This window comes from Bufo bufo, chromosome 3 (assembly GCF_905171765.1).
Source record: "Bufo bufo chromosome 3, aBufBuf1.1, whole genome shotgun sequence".
Taxonomy (NCBI): domain Eukaryota; kingdom Metazoa; phylum Chordata; class Amphibia; order Anura; family Bufonidae; genus Bufo; species Bufo bufo.
The window spans coordinates 180,402,642-180,426,105 of NC_053391.1; the positions used below are offsets into that span (position 1 = coordinate 180,402,642).

General features: G+C 43.3%; 1 protein-coding gene across 2 annotated transcripts in view; it reads left to right on the forward strand.

Annotated features, from left to right (window-relative positions):
- SRPX (sushi repeat containing protein X-linked) overlaps window positions 1-23,464 on the forward strand; it is a 172,101-nt gene that overhangs the window by 95,577 nt on the left and 53,060 nt on the right. For both annotated transcript variants that reach the window (XM_040423791.1, XM_040423793.1), the window contains 2 exons: window positions 800-991; window positions 8,654-8,830. In XM_040423791.1, coding sequence (XP_040279725.1) covers window positions 800-991; window positions 8,654-8,830 — 369 coding nt within the window. The remainder of the gene's footprint in view (window positions 1-799; window positions 992-8,653; window positions 8,831-23,464) is intronic.

The window sequence follows — 23,464 nt, forward strand, 5'->3', positions numbered from 1 at the left end:
TGATAATAATAAAGGAAATTACAGGTGTACCGTCTACAGTACTGCTGTTCTTCCTAAGACTCTACAGGCGATCCAGGCGAGGGAGGTCGAGTTTGCGGGTGTCTTGAGCTTATCCCACAAACCACCTCCCTGGTGAAGTGAGTTATCCGTTCACAATTTTTATTCTATTTTAATATATTTATCTATTTTATTGCATTGGATTATTTTATTGCAGTGGATCATCTCTTTCCACTCCAGGTGACACATCTGTATTACTTTCTAACTACAACCACACACTAGTTTAATTTCCATTTTCAATTCCCACTATGAGAATTGTTCTCAGTGACATACAGGGGTTTGGCACATTCTCTGTGGCTGGTTTTTACCATTTTTCTTTCCTTTTGCTGTATAGAATATCTCCATGCACACACTACCTAACAGAGCCTGTGTGAAAGCAGACAATATATACATATATATGGCCATACTGTCCGACTGCCTCGCAGGCCTCAGTTGTAATGCTTGCATGTATGGCACAAGACCACTGAGGCTAGTGACTGGTCCCAGTAGTCACGTGGATTTACAGCACATCATCACTACAGCAAAGCTAAAAATGACTGTTGGGAACCACATCGGTGGCACTGGAGCAGTTGGGCGACTTTACAGATAAATAATGGTTATTTTTCCTTTTAGTTTATCACATTTCCTAATGTTATGCAATTTTTTAAATACTGGACAATTCCTTTAAGATTGATGTTTTTATTTTATTTTTATTTATATATATAAATAATATTAAAAAACTGTATTTTTGTCTTTCTGGCAGATACTCCATGGTGCTCACCTATAAAAATTAAAAATGGACATGCCACCTGCTCCAGTCCTTCTCGATCTTATTACAAAACTGTGAAAGGGACAAGGTGCAACATCTACTGTCAGAAAGGCTATGAGCTAAGTGGAGCCTCTCAGGTTATTTGTCAGCCAGATAAACGCTGGTCTAGCAAGTCTATATGTAAACGTAAGTATCTGGGACTTTTTTTTTTCCCGTCTAATAAATATTCCCGATCGGACCGCACCAATGCTTTTAGCAATATTACATCCTTGCCCCACAATTCCATGCCTTTTTTTTTAATACATAACAGTAGCCTGGTGGCCTTAGAAGCACCTGATTGGCATTGCATGCTGTTATTTAGTTTCTGATCTACATGTACACTCAGATCCTTCAAGTGACTCTCCTAATCTTACTCCCCCTAGGAATATGGTGCCTGCAGATACAGCAATAGTTGAAAGCAATAGTGAAATTTAAATGGTATGCTCTAAGGATGAGCGAATTTCTTGAAATTCGTTTTGTTCCAATTTTTCCAAATTTGCAAAAAAAATTTGATTCAGGTATGTATTGATTCTACCCAAATGAGAGAGATATATAGAATATTCCAGTCAACTCATACCATTCTCCTGGGAAAGAGACATGCAAATCATTCTTTTTTCAAAATGGCAAATAAAACTAAGGGGGTCTAAAAAGCAGGTCCAGCCTCTCCATTACTTTACCGTATGCAGCACCAGTCTAAATGTAAGCCAGATTCCTTGCTGGCTTACATTTAGACCATTTTCTACGCCTAAAACAAACCACAGCCCTCCATCCGCACCAAGCCCACTTTTTTAGACCTGGCATGAGAAGTGAAAAAGCTGCAGATTGCGGCGCGAATGACCTTTGCGCCACAATCTGCACCAGAAATACACATAAAATAGGCGTATTTATGGATAGTAAATGACCCCCTAAGTGTCTCACGCCACTAGGTGTAATATAGATTTCCAAAGTCAATCCCCTTCCCAGAAATATATTTATTTATTTTTCCTTACACATAGCCATATGCAGGCTTGTTTTTTTGCGGGACAAGATATACTATCTAATACAGCATTCAATATTGCATATGATGTAGTTGGAAGCTGGAAAAAAAAAATCTAAATGGTATGGAATTGAAAAAAAAAATGCAACTGCCATAGTTTTATGGGTTATATTTTTATGTGGTTCCGTATGTGGTAAAACAGACCTGTTCCTTTCATTCTATGGGTCAGAATGATTAGAGTGATACCACGTAGTGTATAGTTTGTCTTGTGTTTTCATACTTTAAAAATAAAAACTTAGAAAAAAAATTATTTCTGCTTTTATTCTGACCCCCATAACTTTTTACAATTTCATCTACAGTTGCAAGAAAAAGTATGTGAACCCCTTGGAATGATATGGATTTCTGCACAAATTGGTCATAAAATGTGATCTGATCTTCATCTAAGTCACAACAATAGACAATCAGTCTGCTTAAACTAATAACACACAAAGAATTAAATGTTACCATGTTTTTATTGAACACACCAAGTAAATATTCACAGTGCAGGTGGAAAAAGTATGTGAACCCCTAGACTAACGACATATCCAAGAGCAAATTGGATTAAGAATTGTTGACTTGCATAAAGATGGAAAGGGTTATAAAAGTATCTCCAAAAGCCTTGCTGTTCATCAGTCCACGGTAAGACAAATTGTCTATAAATCGAGAAAGTTCAGCACTGCTGCTACTCTCCCTAGGAGTGGCCATCCTGAAAAGATGACTGCAAGAGCACAGCGCAGACTGCTCAATGAGGTGAAAAAGAATCCTAGAGTGTCAGCTAAAGACTTACAAAAGTCTCTGGCATATGCTAACATCCCTGTTAGCTAATCTACGATACGTAAAACACTAAACAAGAATGGCTTTCATGGGAGGATACCACAGAGGAAGCCACTGCTGTCCAAAAAAAAACATTTCTGCATGTTTACAGTTTGCACAAGAGCACCTGGATGTTCCACAGCAGTACTGGCAAAATATTCTGTGGACAGATGAAACCAAAGTTGAGTTGTTTGGAACAAACACACAACACTATGTGTGGAGAAAAAGAGGCACAGCACACCAACATCAAAACCTCATCCCAAGTATGGTGGTGGGGGCATCATGGTTTGGGGCTGTTTGCTGCATCAGGGCCTGGATGGATTGCTATCATCAAAGGAAAAATGAATTCCCAAGTTTATCAAGACATTTTGCAGGAGAACTTAAGGCCATCTGTCCACCAGCTGAAGCTCAACAGAAGATGGGTGTTGCAACAGGACAACGACCCAAAGCATAGAAGTAAATCAACAACAGAATGGCTTAAACCGAAGAAAATACGTCTTCTGGAGTGGCCCAGTCAGAGTCCTGACCTCAACCCGATTGAGATGCTGTGGCATGACCTCAAGAAAGCGATTCACACCAGACATCCCAAGAATATTGCTGAACTGAAACAGTTCTGTAAAGAGGAATGGTCAAGAATTACTCCTGACCGTTGTGCACATCTGATCTGCAACTACAGGAAACGTTTGGTTGAAGTTATTGCTGCCAAATGAGGTTCAACCAGTTATTAAATCCAAGGGTTCACATACTTTTTCCACCTGCACTGTGAATGTTTACATGGTGTGTTCAATAAAAACATTTAATTATTTGTGTGTTATTAGTTTAAGCAGACTGTGATTGTCTATTGTTGTGACTAAGATCAAGATCAGATCACATTTTATGACCAATTTGTGCAGAAATCCATATCATTCCAAAGGGTTCACATACTTTTTCTTGCAACTGTATGAAGCTGTGTCAGAACTCATTTTTGCACGGTCATATGCAGATTTTATTGACACTATTTTGGAGTGTATATGAGTTTCTGACAGGGTGGATTTGATTTAAATCAAAATTATTTAAATCACGATTTAAATCACTAGTCAGTAAGGCTTGATTTAAATCATAGTTTTTTACATAAAGACTAATTCTTGCTGGTATAACTTATAATATGCAAGTATATTAAGATTTTTAGAATAACAACTTTTCATATTAGTTTGATTAGGTTGATTCTGCATTTATAGGTTTGTAGAAGTTAGGATTAAGGTATTTTTCTCAACTCTGTTCATGTTATAACATTTTTTGCTGTGAAGAAGAGGCATGTGATCTCTGCTGAGTCAAATTCAGTTTTGAGAACTGCAAAAGTAAACCAAGCATCTGTGATAATATCTTGTAGGCAGAGGAACTGCCCAATAATCTTACAAAAACCCCTGGAAGAGCATGACATTGTGAATGGATTAATGGAATTTATTTACCCAAAACATTACACATATAGAAACATAGAAACATAGAATGTGTCGGCAGATAATAGCCATTTGGCCCATCTAGTCTGCCCAATATACTGAATACTATGAATAGCCCCTGGCCCTATCTTATATGAAGGATGGCCTTATGCCTATCCCATGCATGCTTAAAGGGTTTCTGTCACCCCACAAAACTCATATTTTTTTTTTTGGATAGTTATATTCCTTATAGCGCGATATAGGAGAATATAATAGTCTTACTTACTTTCATGCGGCCGATTCTTTAGAAAACGAAGTTTTATAATATGTAAATCAGGGCTCTACCAGCAAGTAGGGCGTCTACTTGCTGGTAGCCGCAGCAGAAAACCGCCCCCTCGCCATGTTGATTGACAGGGCCAGCCGTGATCTCCTCCTCCGGCCGACCCTGTCAGTATTTCAAAAATCGCGCGCCTCTGGTCATTCGGCGCAGGCGCTCTGAGATGAGGAGGCTCGTCTCCTCAGTGCGCCTGCGCCGATGACGTCTTCTCTTTCGGTGATGTCATCGGCGCAGGCGCACTGAGGGAGTGCTGAGGAGACGAGCCTCCTCATCTCAGAGCGCCTGCGCCGAATGACCAGAGGCGCGCGATTTTTGAAATACTGACAGGGCCGGCCGGAGGAGGAGATCACGGCTGGCCCTGTCAATCAACACGGCGAGGGGACGGTTTTCTGCTGCGGCTACCAGCAAGTAGACGCCCTACTTGCTGGTAGAGCCCTGATTTACATATTATAAAACTTCGTTTTCTAAAGAATCGGCCGCATGTAAGTAAGTAAGACTATTATATTCTCCTATATCGCGCTATAAGGAATATAACTATCCAAAAAAAAAAAAATTTGTTTTGTGGGGTGACAGAAACCCTTTAAACTCCTTCACTGTATTTGCAGCTACCACATCTGCAGGAAGGCTATTCCATGCATCCACTACTCTCTCAGTAAAGTAATACTTCCTGATATTACTTTTAAACCTTTGCCCCTCTAATTGAAAACTATGTCCTCTTGTAGCAGTTTTTCTTTTTTTAAATATTCTCTCCTCTTTTACCTTGTTGATTCCCTTTATGGATTTAAAAGTTTCTATCATATCCCCTCTGTCTCGTCTTTCTTCCAAGCTATACATGTTAAGGTCCTTTAATCTTTCCTGGTAAGTTTTATCCTGCAATCCATGTACCAGTTTAGTAGCTGAACTCTCTCCAAAGTATCAATATCCTTCTGGAGATATGGTCTCCAGTACTGAGCACAATACTCCAAATGAGGTCTCACCAGTGCTCTGTAGAGCGGCATGAGCACCTCCCTCTTTCTACTGGTAATGCCTCTCCCTATACACCCAAGCATTCTGCTAGCATTTCCTGCTGCTTTATGACATTGTCTGCCTACCTTTAAGTCTTCTGAAATAATGACCCCTAAATCCCTTTCCTCAGATACTGAGGTTAGGACTGTATGACTGATTTTATATTCTGCTCTTGGGTTTTTACGCCCCAGGTGCATTATCTTGCACTTATCAACATTAAATTTTAGTTGCCAGATTTTTGACCATCAACCCTGTTACAAATCTTTGTGTCATCAGCAAAAAGACACACCTTACCATCGAGGCCTTCTGCAATTTCGCTGATAAAGATATTAAACAATATGGGTCCCAGAACAATTCCCTGAGGTACCCCACTGGTAACAAGACCATGGTCTGAATATACTCCATTGACTACAACCCTCTGTTGTCTGTCCCTCAGCCATTGCCTAATCCATTCAACAATATGGGAGTCCACGTACAGCCTTATTCTACATAATTAAAAAACTAATCTTTATTTTATGATGGAATAGCCTTTGGATGGTAATATATTTTCCTCAAAAAGCATTTTATATTAAAAAAATCCGATTTAAATCCCAAAAAATCAGATTTTTTTTTATTTATTTTTTTTAAATCATAGATTTTTATCCACCCTGGTTTCTGATCACTTTTTATAAAATTTTTTGCAGTAGGTGAAGCGACAATTTTTTTTTTTTAATAGTATGGGTGTTTTGGGATGCGGTGTTGCAAATGATCTTTATTTTTTATTTGTTTTTATTATGGGGAAAGAGGGGGTAGTGATTAGAATTTTCATATATTTTTTAATACTTTAAAAAAACTTTTTTAAACTTATTTTTAGATTTTTTAAAAGTCCCCCTAGGAGACTTGAACAATCAGATCACTTCTCCCATAGACTTCAGTAAATTTCTGTGGAGTCTATGAAACTATTGCTGTGGTAGCGTCAGAGCCTTTAGAGAGCTCAAGGCTACCACAGTCAACAAACTGCTTCCCCGATCTCTGTGCAGAGAAGCTGTTCCATCCCCTAGAGTGCAGTGCTCCCTGGGAAAGCTGCATCAGATGCAATGATCACAATTAACCATGGCATCTGAGTGGTTAAATGTATGTGATTGTCATTAATACCGATCACAGACATTAGTTCCAGATATGTGCTATTTAAAACAGCAGAAACCTGGTGGCTATGGTACCTGTTCCACTCGTGTCATCATTAAAGTCATTTATTGGCTGCAGTGGAACATGTGACCATGCCTATGCAGCGCCAGATGTAAAACACTGCTGGGATCGGAACATGGACACAGTGGAGGCAGCATTGAGGACTGGAGCAGTGGGGAGCAGGTAAGTATCAATTTTCTGTTTACCGAGGCAGGCTGTGGACATTAGGTAAAAAGTAAATAATCCTGGAAACCCCATTAAAGCCTGTTTAAGAGATCTGAGTATTGACTTTGGATGGCTAAGTTACACCTAGCGTTTGAGACACTCAGAAAATCTGATTTGCATGTCTCTTTCCCAAGGGAATGTTACACGTTGGCTTGCCTATTCTCTCCTCCCCAAAAATTCTGTTTGAAGTCTGAATCGATAGAATCAATTCGTTAATCTCTAGTATCCTCATATTAGCAAACCTCCTTGATGGGGTTCTGCACTTTGTTTAAACTGATCTATCCTCTGGATAGATCATCAGCATCTGACCGGCGAGGGTCCGACACCCGGGACCCCCGCCGATCAGCTGTTTGGGAAGGCAGCGGCGCTCCAGCAGTGCCGCGGCCTTCTCACTGTTTACCGCCGGCCCAGTGACGTCACGACTAGTATCAACTGGCCTGGGCGGGGCTAAGCTCTGTTCACTTGAATGGAGCTTAGCCCCGCCCAGGCAAGTTAATACTAGTCGTGACATCACTGGGCCGGCGGTAAACAGTGAGAAGGCCGCGGCACTGCTGGAGCGCCGCTGCCTTCCCAAACAGCTGATCGGCGGGGGTCCCAGGTGTCGGACCCCCGCCGATCAGATGCTGATGATCTATCCAGAGGATAGATCATCAGTTTAAACAAAGTGAAGAACCCCTTTAATTGCTCAAAGCATCTAGAAAAAATGGATGAGAAAGTGTGGTACTCAGTAAGTGGTTACTGAATATATTAGACCTGAGGGATCAGAGTTATTACTATATTTATTACTACATTAATAGTTATTATATTTTTAAACATATTTTGAAAGATGCTCCATTTTATAAAGAATCAGTCACAAAATAGTTAAAAGGGTTGTCCAAGATTAAAAATCTGGGACAACCTTTACAATATGTTAAAAAAAATCACCATATACTCACCCCTTACTCCAGCATTGTTCTCTGCAGCACTCCTCCAGTACTCCTGCTGGTGTTTGTTTTGAAAAAGCAGCGCTGACATGCCTGGAATACGGCACATGACCACTGCAACCAATCACTGTCCTCAGAAGTCTACAGCTAGGAAACTGAGTTTTAACTGATCCCATCACATTTAGTATATTGTTTTATTGGCAACAGTATTTTGATGTTTTATTTATCTTAATTGTTTTACAATCATACATGTACTAATTAAACCGATTTAATAAAGTCCAAGTGTCAGAGTGCTCACCCATTATTTTATTATTCATTTGCTATACCTGACCAGAGGGTGGGTGTCCCTCTAATTTGGGTTAGCAGCACCTGATTCCATAGTCCGCCTGAAGTGAGCCACCATATTGTTATAACCATCACATTTAATGTTGAATGTTATTTAAACCTAGCCTTTCACTGTCTTTGTGACTTTGTAACACCAACAGTTTAAAACATAATGGCCCTTTCACACATGGATTATATACAGGCTTGGGCACAGATTCTGCAATAGAATCCTTTTCAAATCTAATGAAAATATGACTTCAATGCATGTCAATGGCGGTTATGTAACCCTCTTTAAATACTTCAGAAAATAATCTCCAAACCATGGGAAAAAGATCTGCAAGAATAAGTAGCATGTTATCACACAGGAAAACTGCTGGATTAACCTTACATTGTTTAGCGCCATTGTGGTAATCCAAGTGTAGATCGACAGCAGAAATTTGAGTGTCAATTTGGATTTTGCCCATGCATCTTCTGGTGAATACATGTTGGATGTACCATAGGGAAATTTAACAAATCTGGAATAATGCAGTAGCCCTCCCCTCCATACTCCCTACTAATATTCTTTAAATTACATTTCCTTATGTATAGAAAAAAGATGCTCTTCTCTCACCATGCCAGTAAATGGAGGATTCAAATGCACAGATGGTGCATACTTTAACTCCAGATGTGAATATTATTGCTCACCCGGGTATCAGCTGAAAGGGGACAGAATTGCCACCTGCATGGATAGCAAGACCTGGAGTGGACGGCCAGCAACTTGTGTAGGTAAGGTAATCATATACTGAGAGAAAAAAAAAGGAAATAGTATGACAAACTGATATCAAAATAATAAGGGTTGAGCTATAATGTGTTTATGAGCTGTCAGGTGTTCAGAGATAAGGGCTACACATGAGCCATCAGGGCTTTTGTCTGATGGGACTCACTGTGAACAGAAAAAAATGCTACTAATCCTACAAATACAAAAATATAAAGAGAAAAGGGATGAAAATTTTTAATATCAACCAAATGAAAAAATAATTTTCAGCCTAAAATGAGTAGAATGCAATATTTTTTTTAAAAATGCCCCCAAAGGTGGCCGTAGCCTTTAAGTATTGGAGTGATAACAGCAACTGTTAAATTTGAACAGGATTAATTTATTTGGCAGTGGTGATTTTAAGAGAAAAAAGCTTCTTGACATATATAATATGCCTGATGAAGTTTTACAACTGACATCTTTAAAATGTACTTTTTATTTTAATTGTTTTTTAATCGGCATGTAATATGTTTAAGTAAATGAGAAAGGAGACTTTTATATGTACCCAACCTCCTTGACAGGAAAGGTACTGTTTCTAGTGTGCAATGTGATCTTTCCTGGCTTTGCTAAATAGCTGGGGGGTCTTATAGAGGAACTGGAGAGGCTGTGGAGTGGCAGAAAAATACCTGGGTCACTGGCTGACAGAGGAAAACGGGGTGGATTCATCATCTTGTATTAAGTTGTCCTGTGACTAGTGACAAATTGGTGTAAAGTTCTCTTTAAACAGAAAGTATCATTAGAAAAAGACATTATTTAAACCAAATTTCTATTATATACAGTACTTTTGGGGTTGCATTTTTTTTTTACTATCCATACAAATATCAATCCTGTGATATTCCAGTTTTCACACTAGCCACACTAGTTTTCTGCTGCTGACATGTCGGCTTTGCTGTGTAGACTAGGCCATGGTCAGCAGAGGGTGGGATTTATTGACAGTTTTATTCTTCTGCTGGATAACTAGCTAAAGTAGAATACCAATGCTAAACACTATACACACAGATTATACTCTGTATGCAGATTACTTGTCACTTTTTTTGTCACTCATTTCTGGGGAAGCAATCAGTAGCTGAAAACTGTATAGTCAATATGGCAGCCGCAGGGGAAAGCTCTAAAGATAAAAATAAATAATAATCCTATCAATTGTAATAGAATAGTATGTACGTACATAAGTTAAAAGGGTTTTCCAACTTCTTGAAAAAGCAACATGTTCTACTATAACACAAAAAAAAACACTCATCTGCTAAATCCCCTGCAGCCAGTAAGTGGCCTCAGTGGAGAGCTGTCACATGCCATACTACTGGCATCAGCTCTTAAAAGTGTTGTCCACTCTTCAAGATAAGCCCTCACTATCTGATAGGTGGGGCCCAACACCCCACACTCCCACTAATCAGCTGTTCTCCAGTAGCTCCAGTGCCAGAAGCCTGCGCTGGAACTACACAGCCCTGTCTATTGTACACTAGACAGAGATGGTTACAGAAAAATTCCTCTCACCGAAGTAAATGGAAGCAGTAATGCAGTAAACAACTCTGTCCACTGCACATTGGACGAAGCTGTGTAGTTCCAGTGCTGATTTCTGGCACTAGAGCTATTTCAGAAGAGCTGATCGGCAAGGTGTGTGGGGAGTTGGATCAGGTAGTGATGGCCTATGCTGAGAGTAGGTCATCACTTTTAAAGGACTGGACAACCCCTTTAAGTTTGTGGTCACTGCCTTCCATACACAGCCTGGAGAAACGGTATATGACTACTGTGAACATTGCACTTAATGTATTCACTGCCTATGTGAACCTTCTACTGAGCTGCTGCAGTAAAGTACAGTCAACTGTTCAATGGACTCTGCCTTGCACCCCCAACACTCACTAACACCAAGGACATGTTGACTATCCCCAGGCAGAGGGCCCCAAGGGAAGAAAGGGTGCGCGTTCCTAACACATCAAGCTGCCACCATGAGTACAACCACTACCATCGTCTCTACCTCTCTTACTGGCCACTGCAATTGCTGTATATTGGACTGTTCTTGGCCCTACATGCAGTAATTGCAGTATTTCTAGGGGAAACATCTGTCATTAGGAACTCAACACAGAACTAATCACAATTTGTGTGTGTATCCCCTTAGGCCTCTTTCACACGGGCGTCATGTTTTTGGCCCGGATAAGATGCGGGTGCGTCACGGGAAAATGCACAATTTTTCCGCGCGAGTGTAAAACATTGTAATACGTTTTGCACGCGCGTGAGAAAAATCGGCATGTTTAGTACCCAGACACGGAACTTCTTCACAGAAGTTCGGGTTTGGGTTAGGTGTTGTGTAGATTGTATTATATTCCTTTATAACATATAAGGGAGAATAATGGCCGCGCTCCAAGCCCCAGCACGGACCCCACAGGTCGTGTCTTTGCGCCAGAAGGTATCAATTGGTGTACCACATCAGTGCACCATTAACCTTTTTCCTATTGCAAGGGAGAATAATAGCATTCTTAATACAGAATGCATAGTACAATAGGGCTAGAGGGGTTAAAAAAAAGGAAACAATAATTTAACTCACCTTAATCCACTTGTTCGCGCAGCCCGGCTTCTCTTCTGTCTTCTTCTTTGAGGAATAGGACCCTTGATGACATCACTGCGCTCATCACATGGTCCATCACACGATCTTTTTTTACCATGGGGATGAATCATGTGACAGACCATGTGATGAGCGCAGTGACGTCACCATAGGTCCTTTTCCTGTGTACAGCAAAGATGAAGACAGAAAAGAAGCCGGGCTGCGCGAACAAGTGGAGTGAGTTAAATTATTCATTTTTTTTAACCCCTCCAGACCTATTTTACTAAGCATTCTGTAGTAAGAATGTTATTATTTTCCCTTATAACCATGTTATAAGGGAAAATAATAATGATCGGGTCCCCATCCCGATCGTCTCCTAGCAACCGTGTGTGAAAATCGCACCGCATCCGCACTTGCTTGCGGATGCTTGCGATTTTCACACAGCCACATTCACTTCTATGGGGCCTGCGTTGCGTAAAAAAACGCACAAAATAGAGCATGCTGCGATTTTCACTCAACGCACAAGTGATGCGTGAAAATCTCCGCTCATGTGCACAGCCCCATAGAAATGAATGGGTCCGGATTCAGTGCGGGTGCAATGCGTTCACCTCACGCATTGCACCCGCGCGGAAATCTTGCCCGTGTGAAAGGGGCCTTATATTGAGCAAATATATTTTTGCTCAAGGGCTTGTCCATAATTAGAGTAAAAGAATCAGCATTTTTTATTCTTCCAAAAACAGTATCAATCTTGTATTTTTGTGCAGCTCACTTCCTTTCAAATGAGCCCATGGAGAGAGATCCTTTCTTCTAATCCTAGACATCACCTTTAAGAGTTGTTTAAGAACATATTTTACTTGAGGCACAAATACTTGAAATAGTTCCAAGATTGTTTTAATTGAGTTAGCCATGAAATGATTATGGTAATCCGTGAGGAGAATTAAATCTGGATTAAAATGATAACATTGCAAATATTTTATTTCATGTGGATGGGTAAATAATGTAATTCATCAACAGACAAATTCCTCCAGACTCCAGAAAAAAGGCAAGTTTTATTGTTTCATTTTTCTTTACGGATACTAAAAGTTCAAGGAATTCTCCAAGATACTGTTCCCAAGTCTTAATCAACCAACCGTATGGTCAAGTCTCCTGTCAGCTTCTATATAATTTGTAGAGCATGACCAAAGACAGCACCTTCTATAATGTACTATGTTACCCTATGAGAGCAAGGTCAGGAAAATCAGGAAATCTCAGTGGTAGAGAAATGTCAATGCCAAATTGTGTACATGTTCATGTCTAGCTGTGGCTTTACTGTGTGTTTACAGTCATTAATGTCATTTACAGCATATTACTATTAAGCTATAGCATGAGCAGCAATGACATCTTCTTACATTATGGATGTACTGCTGCTACCACACATTCAGCAGCACTGTGCCCAGACTTTAATCACTCACATTAGGCCCCATCCCTAACAGGCTTCACAATCTGTAGAAAGAAAGAACAGACCAAGGGAAAAAGAAATACGGTAGAAAAAGGAAGTCGTAGCTGAAAACCAAACCAGAAATGGCAGTGGCATAGAAAACATTCAGCCTCTACTTTGTCAAATTGATAGTCAGCTCACCAGCCTCCTTACTGGGTTTTATATCTTTTATTCCAGTGTCGCCCCTCCAATCCTTCCTGCTATGACTGCAGTGATAACATGCCCATATATTGCTGAGGCCAGTGATTGGCTTCAGTGGTCACATATGGTATCCAATTATATTTTTGCTGCAGACCCTCCAAGAGGTCATTACTGAATGAAGACCTTTGATGCTAATTAGGTCAGCAGATCAGAGAGTATTGCATCTCCCCATGCAGTGTCGGACTGGGGTACCTAGGGCCCACCAGTAAAATTTATTTTGGGGGCCCAACGTACAGATACATTCAAATATAATAAATAATCTAACAAGTTTTTTTTATATGAACATAGGCTGGTTGAGGTGCTGTACATGTATGTATGTACAGTATGTATGTATGTAGTGCAGTAAGTCTACTGTGTTATGTGCCACTTGTGCAGGGGGTGGGAGACTAGGGGCCCACTTTGCTCAGGGGCCCACCGGGGGATTCCCCTGTACCCCTGTGGGCCAGTCCGAGCCTGTCCCCATGTATCATCAAGCTGTGATACTACAATTGCTGGTACAACCTAAGTGCTCTTCCAAACACACACATTCTTTCAGTACATTTATTTAAATTATACAATATACATTTCTATGCAGTTTACATATGGCCATCATAACTTCCCTACAGTGTCAGGACGCTATAATGATCTTCATCCTTACAGGGTGTCTGCCCCACAGTAATGCATATGCATTTACCATCCCTACATACATACCAACACAGCACATTGTAAATCCCATATCATCACAATATGGCATAACACGTTATAACACTGCTTGCATGCAGTGTTTCCTCTAAGCTGTGCACTCTGGAAAGAAGAGGGTTAAAATTAAATCCTAATGAGGGATAGTGAGCCCAATAACAGCCTTACTTTCTGCAGAGTTAGAAATTTTTAACTTTTTCAATTCCAGAGAATGCAGCTTAGAGGGAATAGTGCTTGCATGTTCTAGCAAGTTACTTTACAGTTTAATGGTTGAACCAGGCGGTATTGCTATCGCAACAGGGTAAAACTGTAACCGACAGTCACCGCAAAGGATGCAGTTTTCACTGTAACAGGTTTCCAGCCCACTTACATCCCGATGCTTCACCCTGTCTCTCCTGTCTCCTGCTTGTGATAGGTTTCTAGGTTTCTCCCTGTCAGCTCCTGTGGTCAGCTACATGGGGAGACTGCCCTCTTGTCAATGGAAATAAAAGGGTTGACAGCATCCATGCAGGAAAAACTAATTTAACTTAATGACACATCTCAGACACAGAAACATTTTTTTAACCCACACAGAGGTCTGTAAAAAAAGCAAAATCCATATTCAGATGATTTTTGTGATAATATGTAAATGTAGCATTGGTCAAACATAAATATGCAATAAAAAGCAAATCATACAGTCACATCCTCAGCCATGGTCTCAGACAGCTCATTCCAGGGGAAGGCTACTGGTTCTCATGGAAGAGACCTGATATGTGAACACTTATTTACATGTAATTCCCTATGGGAAAATACATGTATGTAGCAATGATGGTGCAGTATTTCTTATCAAACTACCATAAAAAAATTAACAAAAGTTAAACAAAAGTGGTTCAAGCATTTTGGTTCTAACTAGAGATGAGTGAATTTCTCAAAAATTCGATTTGGCCAGTTCGCCGAATTTCTCGAAAAAATTTGTTTTATTGAATTTGAATTTATTCGTGGCGAATCGCATTAAAAACAGCTATTTCCTGACTGCAGAGAACCTTTATAGTGGTGTAGAACTTGCAGTAACACGCATAGGAAGTCTGCTGTGGTAGTGAAACAATACTGTGAGTCAGTATGACATGCAGATGACAGGCGTCGCTCTTAGAATCACTGCACACTTCACTTATTTGGGCAGTTACGGGGCCAAAACTGACCAAATAACTCAAGTATGAACTCAGTCTTACAGGTCAATGTTAGCGTCGAGAAGAAGCACACTCCTTTTCCACCGTCAGCAGCTGATTCACATAGATGTCTACAGAATCTGTTCTATTAAACGCTTAGAGCCCCCCGACAGAGTGGAGAGGGTGTCAGCAGTAAGTTTGTGTTGACGTCACTGATTATTTTGCCCTTCCTCTGATCTGTTAGAACAATAACCCCCCAAAAAAAATCCTGCCTGTGGAGCATCCGCCTTCACTCGGTCAGCATTTGGTCAGTAATCCATCAGTATTGCTAAAGCCCCAAAAAAACAGGAGTGGATCCCAAACATAGATGACACATGAATGGAATATTTGCATGTCTTCTGTGTTTTGTACCAATTCCTGCTTTTGGCTACCAAATAATAAGCCAATTCTGATGCAAAATAGGGACCATGTCATGCAGACCTTACAGCTGTTACATAGACAGGATCCGTTGTGCATCTAATTTTTCCTTCCTTCTGATAGATCAGAAGAAGGGTTAAATAAATGATGATGTCAGCCAGGCCAAAAGGCAAAATAGTGGCCCAGTCATGAAGTGAGGAGGGTGGTAACAGCATGAGAAGTCCACAGAGTGGCTCTATGACATAGTGCTGAGGTGGCAGCATGAGGAGACCACAGAGTGGCCCAATTACAGAGTCTTGAGTTGGCAGCAGCATCAGGAGCAGGCCACAGAGTGGCAAAATGACAGTGTGGAGGTGGCAGCAGCAGCAGCATGAGGAGACCACAGGGTGGCACAATGACAGAGTGTGGAGGTGGCAGCAGTAGCAGCATCGGGAGGAGGCCACAGGGTGGCACAATGACAGAGTGTGGAGGTGGCAGCATCATCATCAGGAGGCTACAGAGTGGCACAATGAGAGAGTGTGGAGGTGGCGGCAGCATTAGGAGGAGGCCACAGGGTGGCAAGGTGATATAGTGTGGAGGTGGCATCAGCATCAGGAGACCACAGAGGGGCAAGGTGACATAGAGTGGAGGTGGAAGCAGCATCAGGAGACCACAGAGTGGCAGGGTGACATAGTGTGGAGGTGGCAGCAGCATCAGGAGACCACAAGGTGACACAGTGTGGAGGTGGCGGCAGCATCAGGAGACCACAGAGTGGCAAGGTGACATAGTGTGGAGGTTGCAGCAGCATCAGGATACCACAGAGGGGCAACGTGACATAGAGTGGTGGTGGCAGCAGCATCAGGAGACCACAGAGTGACAGGGTGACATAGTGTGGAGGTGGCAGCAGCATCAGGAAACCACAGAGGGGCAAGGTGACATAGAGTGGAGGTGGCAGCAGCATCAGAAGACCACAGAGTGACCCAGTCACAGAGTGGGGAGGTGGGTGGCAATACCAGTACCAGCTTAAGATGGTGGGTGAAAGAAGGAGCACTTGGCATCAGATGTGTGGCATCAGGCAGGTGGCAGCATCAGAATAGTAGCTGAGGCATGTAGCCAGAAGAAAACAATCTCTATTGTCAAAGTGTTGGTGTGGCACCACGGATGATCTAGCCTGATGAATCAAGCATTGGTGGGTGGAAATTCTGGCTGATCCACGCCTTATTCAGCTTGACAAAGGTCAGTCTCTCCACATTTTGCATGCACAGGAGAGTTCTTCTTGGGGTAACTATGGCCCCTCCGCACTAAACACCCGCTCTGATGCCACACTACTGACTGGACAGGACAGCTTTTCCAGGGCAAACTCTGCCAGTTGCGGCCACAAATCCAGTTTGGCTGACCAGTAGTCCAGCGGATCTTCAATGTGTGGTGGCAGGGTGCTGTCCAAGTATGCCACCACCTGCTGGTTCAGGTCCTGCTCCAGGTCTAGCTGCTGCTGGTGAGTAGTTTCCTCACTAGGCGGGTGAAGAAAGCTGCTCATCAGCGAACTCTAGACTCAAGTTGCTGCTGATGGAGCTGGAACTGCTCCTATCCCCCGCCCTGCCACAGCAGCCATGGCAGAGGAACTTGAGCGCAGAGGGCCTCCCCGGTCATACCTGCGAGAGGATGGACGATGGCACAGATAGGCAGCAGCCAACTGACTACATAGGATGTCTCTATAGTAGTTCAGTTTTTCCTCCCTCTCAGCGGGTGTAAAAAAGGCCCCTATTTTGGACCAGTAGTAAGGGTCCAACAAGGTGGGGAGCCGGAAGTCATCCCTGTGCCGAATGGTGACAATTCGTCTGTCACTACGCAAGTGAGCATGCATCAGGCCATTTGTGCAAGTGACTCGGAGGGACTCCCTGCCTCCATCTCCACTGCATACTGCCACGGTGTGTCTGGGTCCTCTGCCTCATCTTCCTCATCGCTCTGTAGCTCCTCTGGCTGCTCCTCCTCTCCTGTCACCTGTGTAGAAAAAACACCCATTTCGCTACAAATTGCTTGTGCTCCAATGTCCTCCTGCTCCTCCTCCTCCTCCTCCTCCAGTTCAGCCCCCACAGGGCTCATGTGGCCGTGAGATCTAGGCGCCATGTCTCCAGTCCCCTGACCAGCCAGATTTACCAGCATCTGTTCCAGGACATGTAGCAGTGGAATGACGTTGTTCATCCTGTAGTCCTGGCGACTGACAAATAACGTGGCCTCCTCAATGGGCCTGAGCAAATGGCAGGTGTCGCGCATGAGCTGCCACTGGCTGACATCGAAGTTACACAGGGGAGTACTCGTGTCTGCTTGGATCATCAAGAAATCATTGATGGCCTTTCTCTGTTCGTATAGTCAGTCCAACATATGGAGGGTGGAATTCCAACGGATGGAAACGTCGCATGTCAGCCTATGTTGGGGGATGCCGTTTTGCCGCTGCAGCTCAATGAGGGTATGCTTTGCGGTGTACGAGTGGCTGAAGTGCATGCAAAGTTTCCTGGCCATTTTTAGAATGTTTTGCAGATAGGTGGAAGACTTCAAGAATGACTTGACAACCAGATTGAACACGTGTGCCATGCAGGGAGCATGGCTAAGCCCTCCTTGATGCAGCGCCGACACCATGTTCTTCCCGTTGTCGGTCACCATGGTTCCGATTTTGAGTTGTCGCGGAGAAAGCCAGAATTAGATTTCTTGATGAAGGACACAGAGCAGTTCCTCCCCTGCGTGACACCGCCGTGCCCTGCTAGTACTGCCTTTTTGGAAAAGAAATGACAGCTTTGGACTCTCCACCTCGGCTCAGCACAAGCCATCAGTTCTCTAAAAGGTGCAGAGTCCACCACTTGGAAAGGGGGGACTGCAGCATCAGCAACTTGGCCAAGAGCACATTCAGCTTTTGCACCGATGGATGGGTGCACGCATACTGTTGTCTCTTGGCAATCGCTTCGGTAATCGATTGCTGGCGGAATGACTGACGGGGAGTAAGAGGAGGAGCAGAAGCATCAGGACCAGCAGATGATGGGAAGAACAGACAGCTCCCTTCAGCTGAGGTGGTGGAGCCTTGACTGCCTGAAATCGAGTGCGTGCCACTGGGCAGCGGTTGCTGTGGTAGACTGGACCACCACATCAGAGCCACAGTTTTCCCAGGCCACTTAATTGTGATGCTGCATATGTTGACGCAGGGCCATGGTGCCAACATTGGCAACCTGGCCACGCTTTACCTTCTGCCCACAGATTCTACAAATGGCCATGTTCACCTCCTCCGGCGGCTTAACAAAAAACTGCCACATCGCCGAGTAGGTGATTTTACCCCAAGCACTGACTGACTGCTACTGCCGCTGCTTCCGTGAATCCCTGAACTACTACTTTCCGGCAGTTGCGGATCCAGAGCCTGGTCTCGGGAGGGGCACTTCCAGATCATTTTCTGTCCGTCGCCACAAAACAATGGTGCCTATAGAACAGACTACACAGTGTAGAGGTATACTGTATATTGTGTGGCACAGTGTATGCTATATGTGTATAACAAACATATTTCACATGAAAACTTACAATTACTTGGCTTGGCCCTTGGGGATCTCGGACACCACTTCAACACTTTGGCTGGGGGGCTCGACGGAGCTGATGTTGTGTTTTATCCTAATGAGAAAGATTTCATAATAAGGATTTGGAGAAGGGGCAGAGGGATAGCAGAGCAGGGAGAGGCTGGTGCTGCTACTAGGGGGCTCATACCATGGGGGAGTAATAAAGCCCACCATAATGCCCCCCCCCCCCAGTAGAAATAATTCTCCTTATAATGTGACAGTCCAAAAAATACCCCCTTGTAATGCCCCCAGGTGAGCTAATGTCCCCATAGTGCCCCCATAATGTGCCAGTATAAAATATCCCTATATAGTGCCCCCAGTAAATGCCCCATAGTGCTCCTCTCCCCCCTTCCTCCTAATGCCCCCCATAATGTACCAGTATAAGAAAAAGCCCCATATATAGTGCCCCAGTAGATGCCCTCAGTGTCCCCCATAATTTGAAAGTATAAAATACCCCTTCTTAGTGTCCCCATAGATGACCCCATAGTACTCCTCTCCCCCTTCCCCATAGTACCCACCATAATGTGTCCCAGTATAAAATGCTACTGTACAGAGCCCCCCATATAAAATACCCCTTCTTTGTGGCCTCAGTAGATGCCCCTATAGTGCCCACCAATAATGTGCCAGTAATAAGTGCCCCCAATCATGTGCCAGTAAAATGTTCCCCCATAAATTCCCCCCAATCATGTGCCAGTAATAAGAGCCCCCCCATCATGTGCCAGTAATAAGAGCCCCCCCATCATGTGCCAGTAATAAGAGCCCCCCATCATGTGCCAGTAATAGGAGCCCCCATCATGTGCCAGTAATAATTATGAAGAACACACTGGGCGGCGCAGGGACCGCGGCACTTGCCTTTGATCGGCGGGCCCCCTCCTCCCTCCAATCATGTGCCAGTAATAAGCACCCCCCCATCATGTGCCAGTAACAAGAGCCCCACATCATGTGCCAGTAATAAGCACCCCGCCATCATGTGCCAGTAATAAGAGGCCCCCCTTCATGTGCCAGTAATAAGAGGCCCCCTATTATGTGCCAGAAACAAGAGCCCCCCCCCCCCAATGTGCCAGTTACAAGAGCCCCCCCAATGTGCCAGTAACAAGAGCCCCCCAATGTGCCAGTAACAAGAGCCCCCCAATGTGCCAGTAACAAGAGCCCCCTCCCAATGTGCCAGTAAAACTATTGTACACATATAAAAAAAAATATTGCCCTGTTGCCCCCCCCCCCTGGATCCGCCAGTGCTTTCCGGGCAGGTAGGCTCCTGTGAAGCTGGTGGTCTACCCCGGGCACATTTGGCTCCCGACCTCCCACTGCTGCTACCCTGATGACTCCCAGCCACGCTAGCTACTTGCTGGCTCCGCCGCTGCCTCACGGGCAAGCTGCCACCCTCTTCTCCCGATGAGGATGAAGCCCCTAATTCACCCGACTCCCAAGTGTGATCAGCTACATCATCATCATCGAGTACTGTCTGCACGTCACTTATGTTCTCCTCAACGGTCTCTGGGTAAGGAGCCTGACTGCTCGCAACACCAGCTCCCACGCCACTCTCCTCATCACTACTTGCCTGCCTACCGGAGGAAGTAGCGCATGTCTCCTCCACATCATGGCTGGCCAGTAGCTGCTGACTGTCCTGTAGTAGCTCGTCCTCGCTGTATAGTGGAGCTGAGCCCACAGCATATAATACTTCTCTGGCTGAGTGAACAGAAAAGGACAGAGGCAGGTTGAGAATAGGTGAGGGCACAGGGCCTGCTCCCGGGCCATCCCAACTAAGGGTTTTGTCTGACGAACCCACCGACTCTTGGCTAGGTGTGTCTGATGTCACTTGGGACGAAGTGGATGACCGAGTCAACTATTCAAGAACCGCTGGGTTGCTGGTCAAGACACAATCGCTAGATGACACCGGAAGCTCAGGCCTCCTGCTACGACTCCTGCTGCCAGGCCCCCTTACCCTGCTGAGACCTGTGCCTGCGCCAGGAACATTTATGCCTCTGCCACTCCCCTGTGCAGGGCCTGGCACTTCTCTGTCTGACATACTTTTAGATCAAATAAATAAATAAAAAGGAAATTAAAACACCCCAAAAAAGTCTGTAATTTTCTCAGTTCACCACACAACGGCTAATAAGCCCTTTATTTTTCTTCCACTAATACTCACCAAAAAGTGCTTTAGAACATATAACTGCACCGCTGAACGGCAAATAGGCCCTTACTTTTTTCCTCTAAGAAACGCCACAAAAGGCTTTAGAACATATAACTGCACCGCTAAACGGCAAATATATTTTTTTTGGCACTAATACACGCCAAAAAGGGCTTTAAAATATATAACTGCACCGCTGAACGGAAAAAATATTTTTTTTTGCCACTAATACACGCCAAAAAGAGCTGTAATTGTCTCACTTCACCACACTACAGCAAATACTTTTTTTTGTGCCACTAATACATGCAAAAAAGTGCTTTAGAACATAAAACTGCACAGCTGAATGGCAAATAATATATATATTTTTGCCACTAATACATGCCAAAAAGGACTTTAGAACCTATAACTGCACCGCTGAATGGCAAATAATATATATTTTTTTGCCACTAATACACGTCAAAAAAGGGCTGTAATTTTCTCACTTTACTACACAACGTCTAATAAGCCCTTTTTTTCCCCACTAATACAAGCCCAAAAATGCTTTAGAACATAAAACTGCGCCGCACAATGCATGGCATTGTGGGTGATCCCTCGTTCCCAGAGTTCCTTGCTTCATGTCCTAACACATGCAGCAGCCATTTTAGGAAAAAATGCGATTCGTTACCACGAAGCGTGAGGAAATTCGGACTCGGTGAGAATCAAATTTTTCCTGAAATTCGGATCGAATTCCACTTCGTCAACTTCGATTCGCTCATCTTTAGTTCTAACTTTGCTAAGAACCTTTGTGCCCCTTTGATGGTGGGTGGTGTAGCAGTATTGCTGTACTTTAGTATTGCTGTACTGCGTATTCAATTATAAAATAGTATGATTTTGTAGAACATGTATAATTGAATAACCTTTTCTATAACAACATGATATACGTCCTCATTACCACTAGATGGTAGTATGTACATTTGTTTCCATTGAACTGATTTCACAGTATGTTTCCATGAAGCTGTGAGGTTAATAAGAAACTTTACTTTCTCGGTCTTCTGCAGATACTAGTCAAAGATTTCTTCAGCATGAGAGCTATAATGTAGCAACAGGGGATGTAGGGGTCAGAATTGTGCCAGGCCTTTATCTTCGGGCACCCATAGTTTACCCTAGTACATAAGAGAAAGCGATGCTGTCAGCATGAGTACAGGGACACAGTGAGCTAGTGTCAGATATAATCAGACTACACACTGATATCTCAAACTCTCACCAACCTTCGGAAACAGAAAATAGGTACAGACAGTTCTATAACAAAACACCCAGCATCCAAACATGTAGGGCTTTTCTGGAATAATTGCAAAGTGCACACAATTTGTTCCTTAGGGTTCGGCCACATGTTCAGGTTTCCTGATGCAGTTTTGGATGTCGAACCCAAGAGTGAATTCAAAAAAGAGACGTTGTATCTATACTTTCTTTTCTTTTCGTGTCCGTTCCGTTTTTTTTGCGGACCGTATACAGAACCATTCATTTCAATGGGTCCTCAAAAAAAACAGAAGGTACTCCGTGTGCATTCTGTTTCCTAAAAGATAGAACTTGTCCTATTCTTGTCCGCATTATGGACAAGGATAGTACTGTTCTATTAGGGGCCAGCTGTTCCGTTTCGCAAAATACGGAATGCACACGGATGTCATCCGTATTTTTAGCGGATCCGTTTTTTGAGGACCGCAAAATACATACGGTCATGTGCAAGAGGCCTAAAGGCCACATTCGAGTCTCTGTTTAAGAGTTACGGAGCAAATGCCGGCTGTTGGATGGACATTTATGCCAGAAATTGGCCAGATCAATACCGGACCTCATTGCAGTCAATGGGGATCTGGCAACTCCGGATGCTACCAGATATGGCAAGCTGCTCTGTTCTAGAACAGCCTGACGGATATTCTAACGGAGATGTGAACGAGGCCTTAGTCTGATTCTGCAGCTTAGCCTTATTAAATGAAGGATTCTTAAAGGGGTTGGCCAAGTAAATATTTTTAAAGGTTTGGGATGGTGAGTATAATTTTTTTTTAAAATTCTAATACCTTCCCTGCCTTTAAAAACATTTTTACTGTAATGGCAAACTCAGCCCATGGAAAAGTGTGGCACTGTTTACTAAAAAGAATACTAGTTCCTTCTTTCTGTTCTCTATTTACCAGTAATGGAAGCTCAAAAATAGATTCTGGTAACCTCTATTATTACATATGGATGGATCACTTCCTCTTCGAATTCCAGTTCACGGCTTGGGGTAACATCCAACTATAATAAGTTCAACGTAATTGCACTATGCTCAGCTCTGCTCACTTTTAGGGCTCATTCAGACGACCTTATGAATGGGGCCACATCGATTCTGCAAATTTGCGGAACGGGTGCGCACCCATTCATTTTAATGGGGCCGCAAAGGATGCGGACAGCACACCGTGTGCTGTCCGCATCCGTAGTTCCG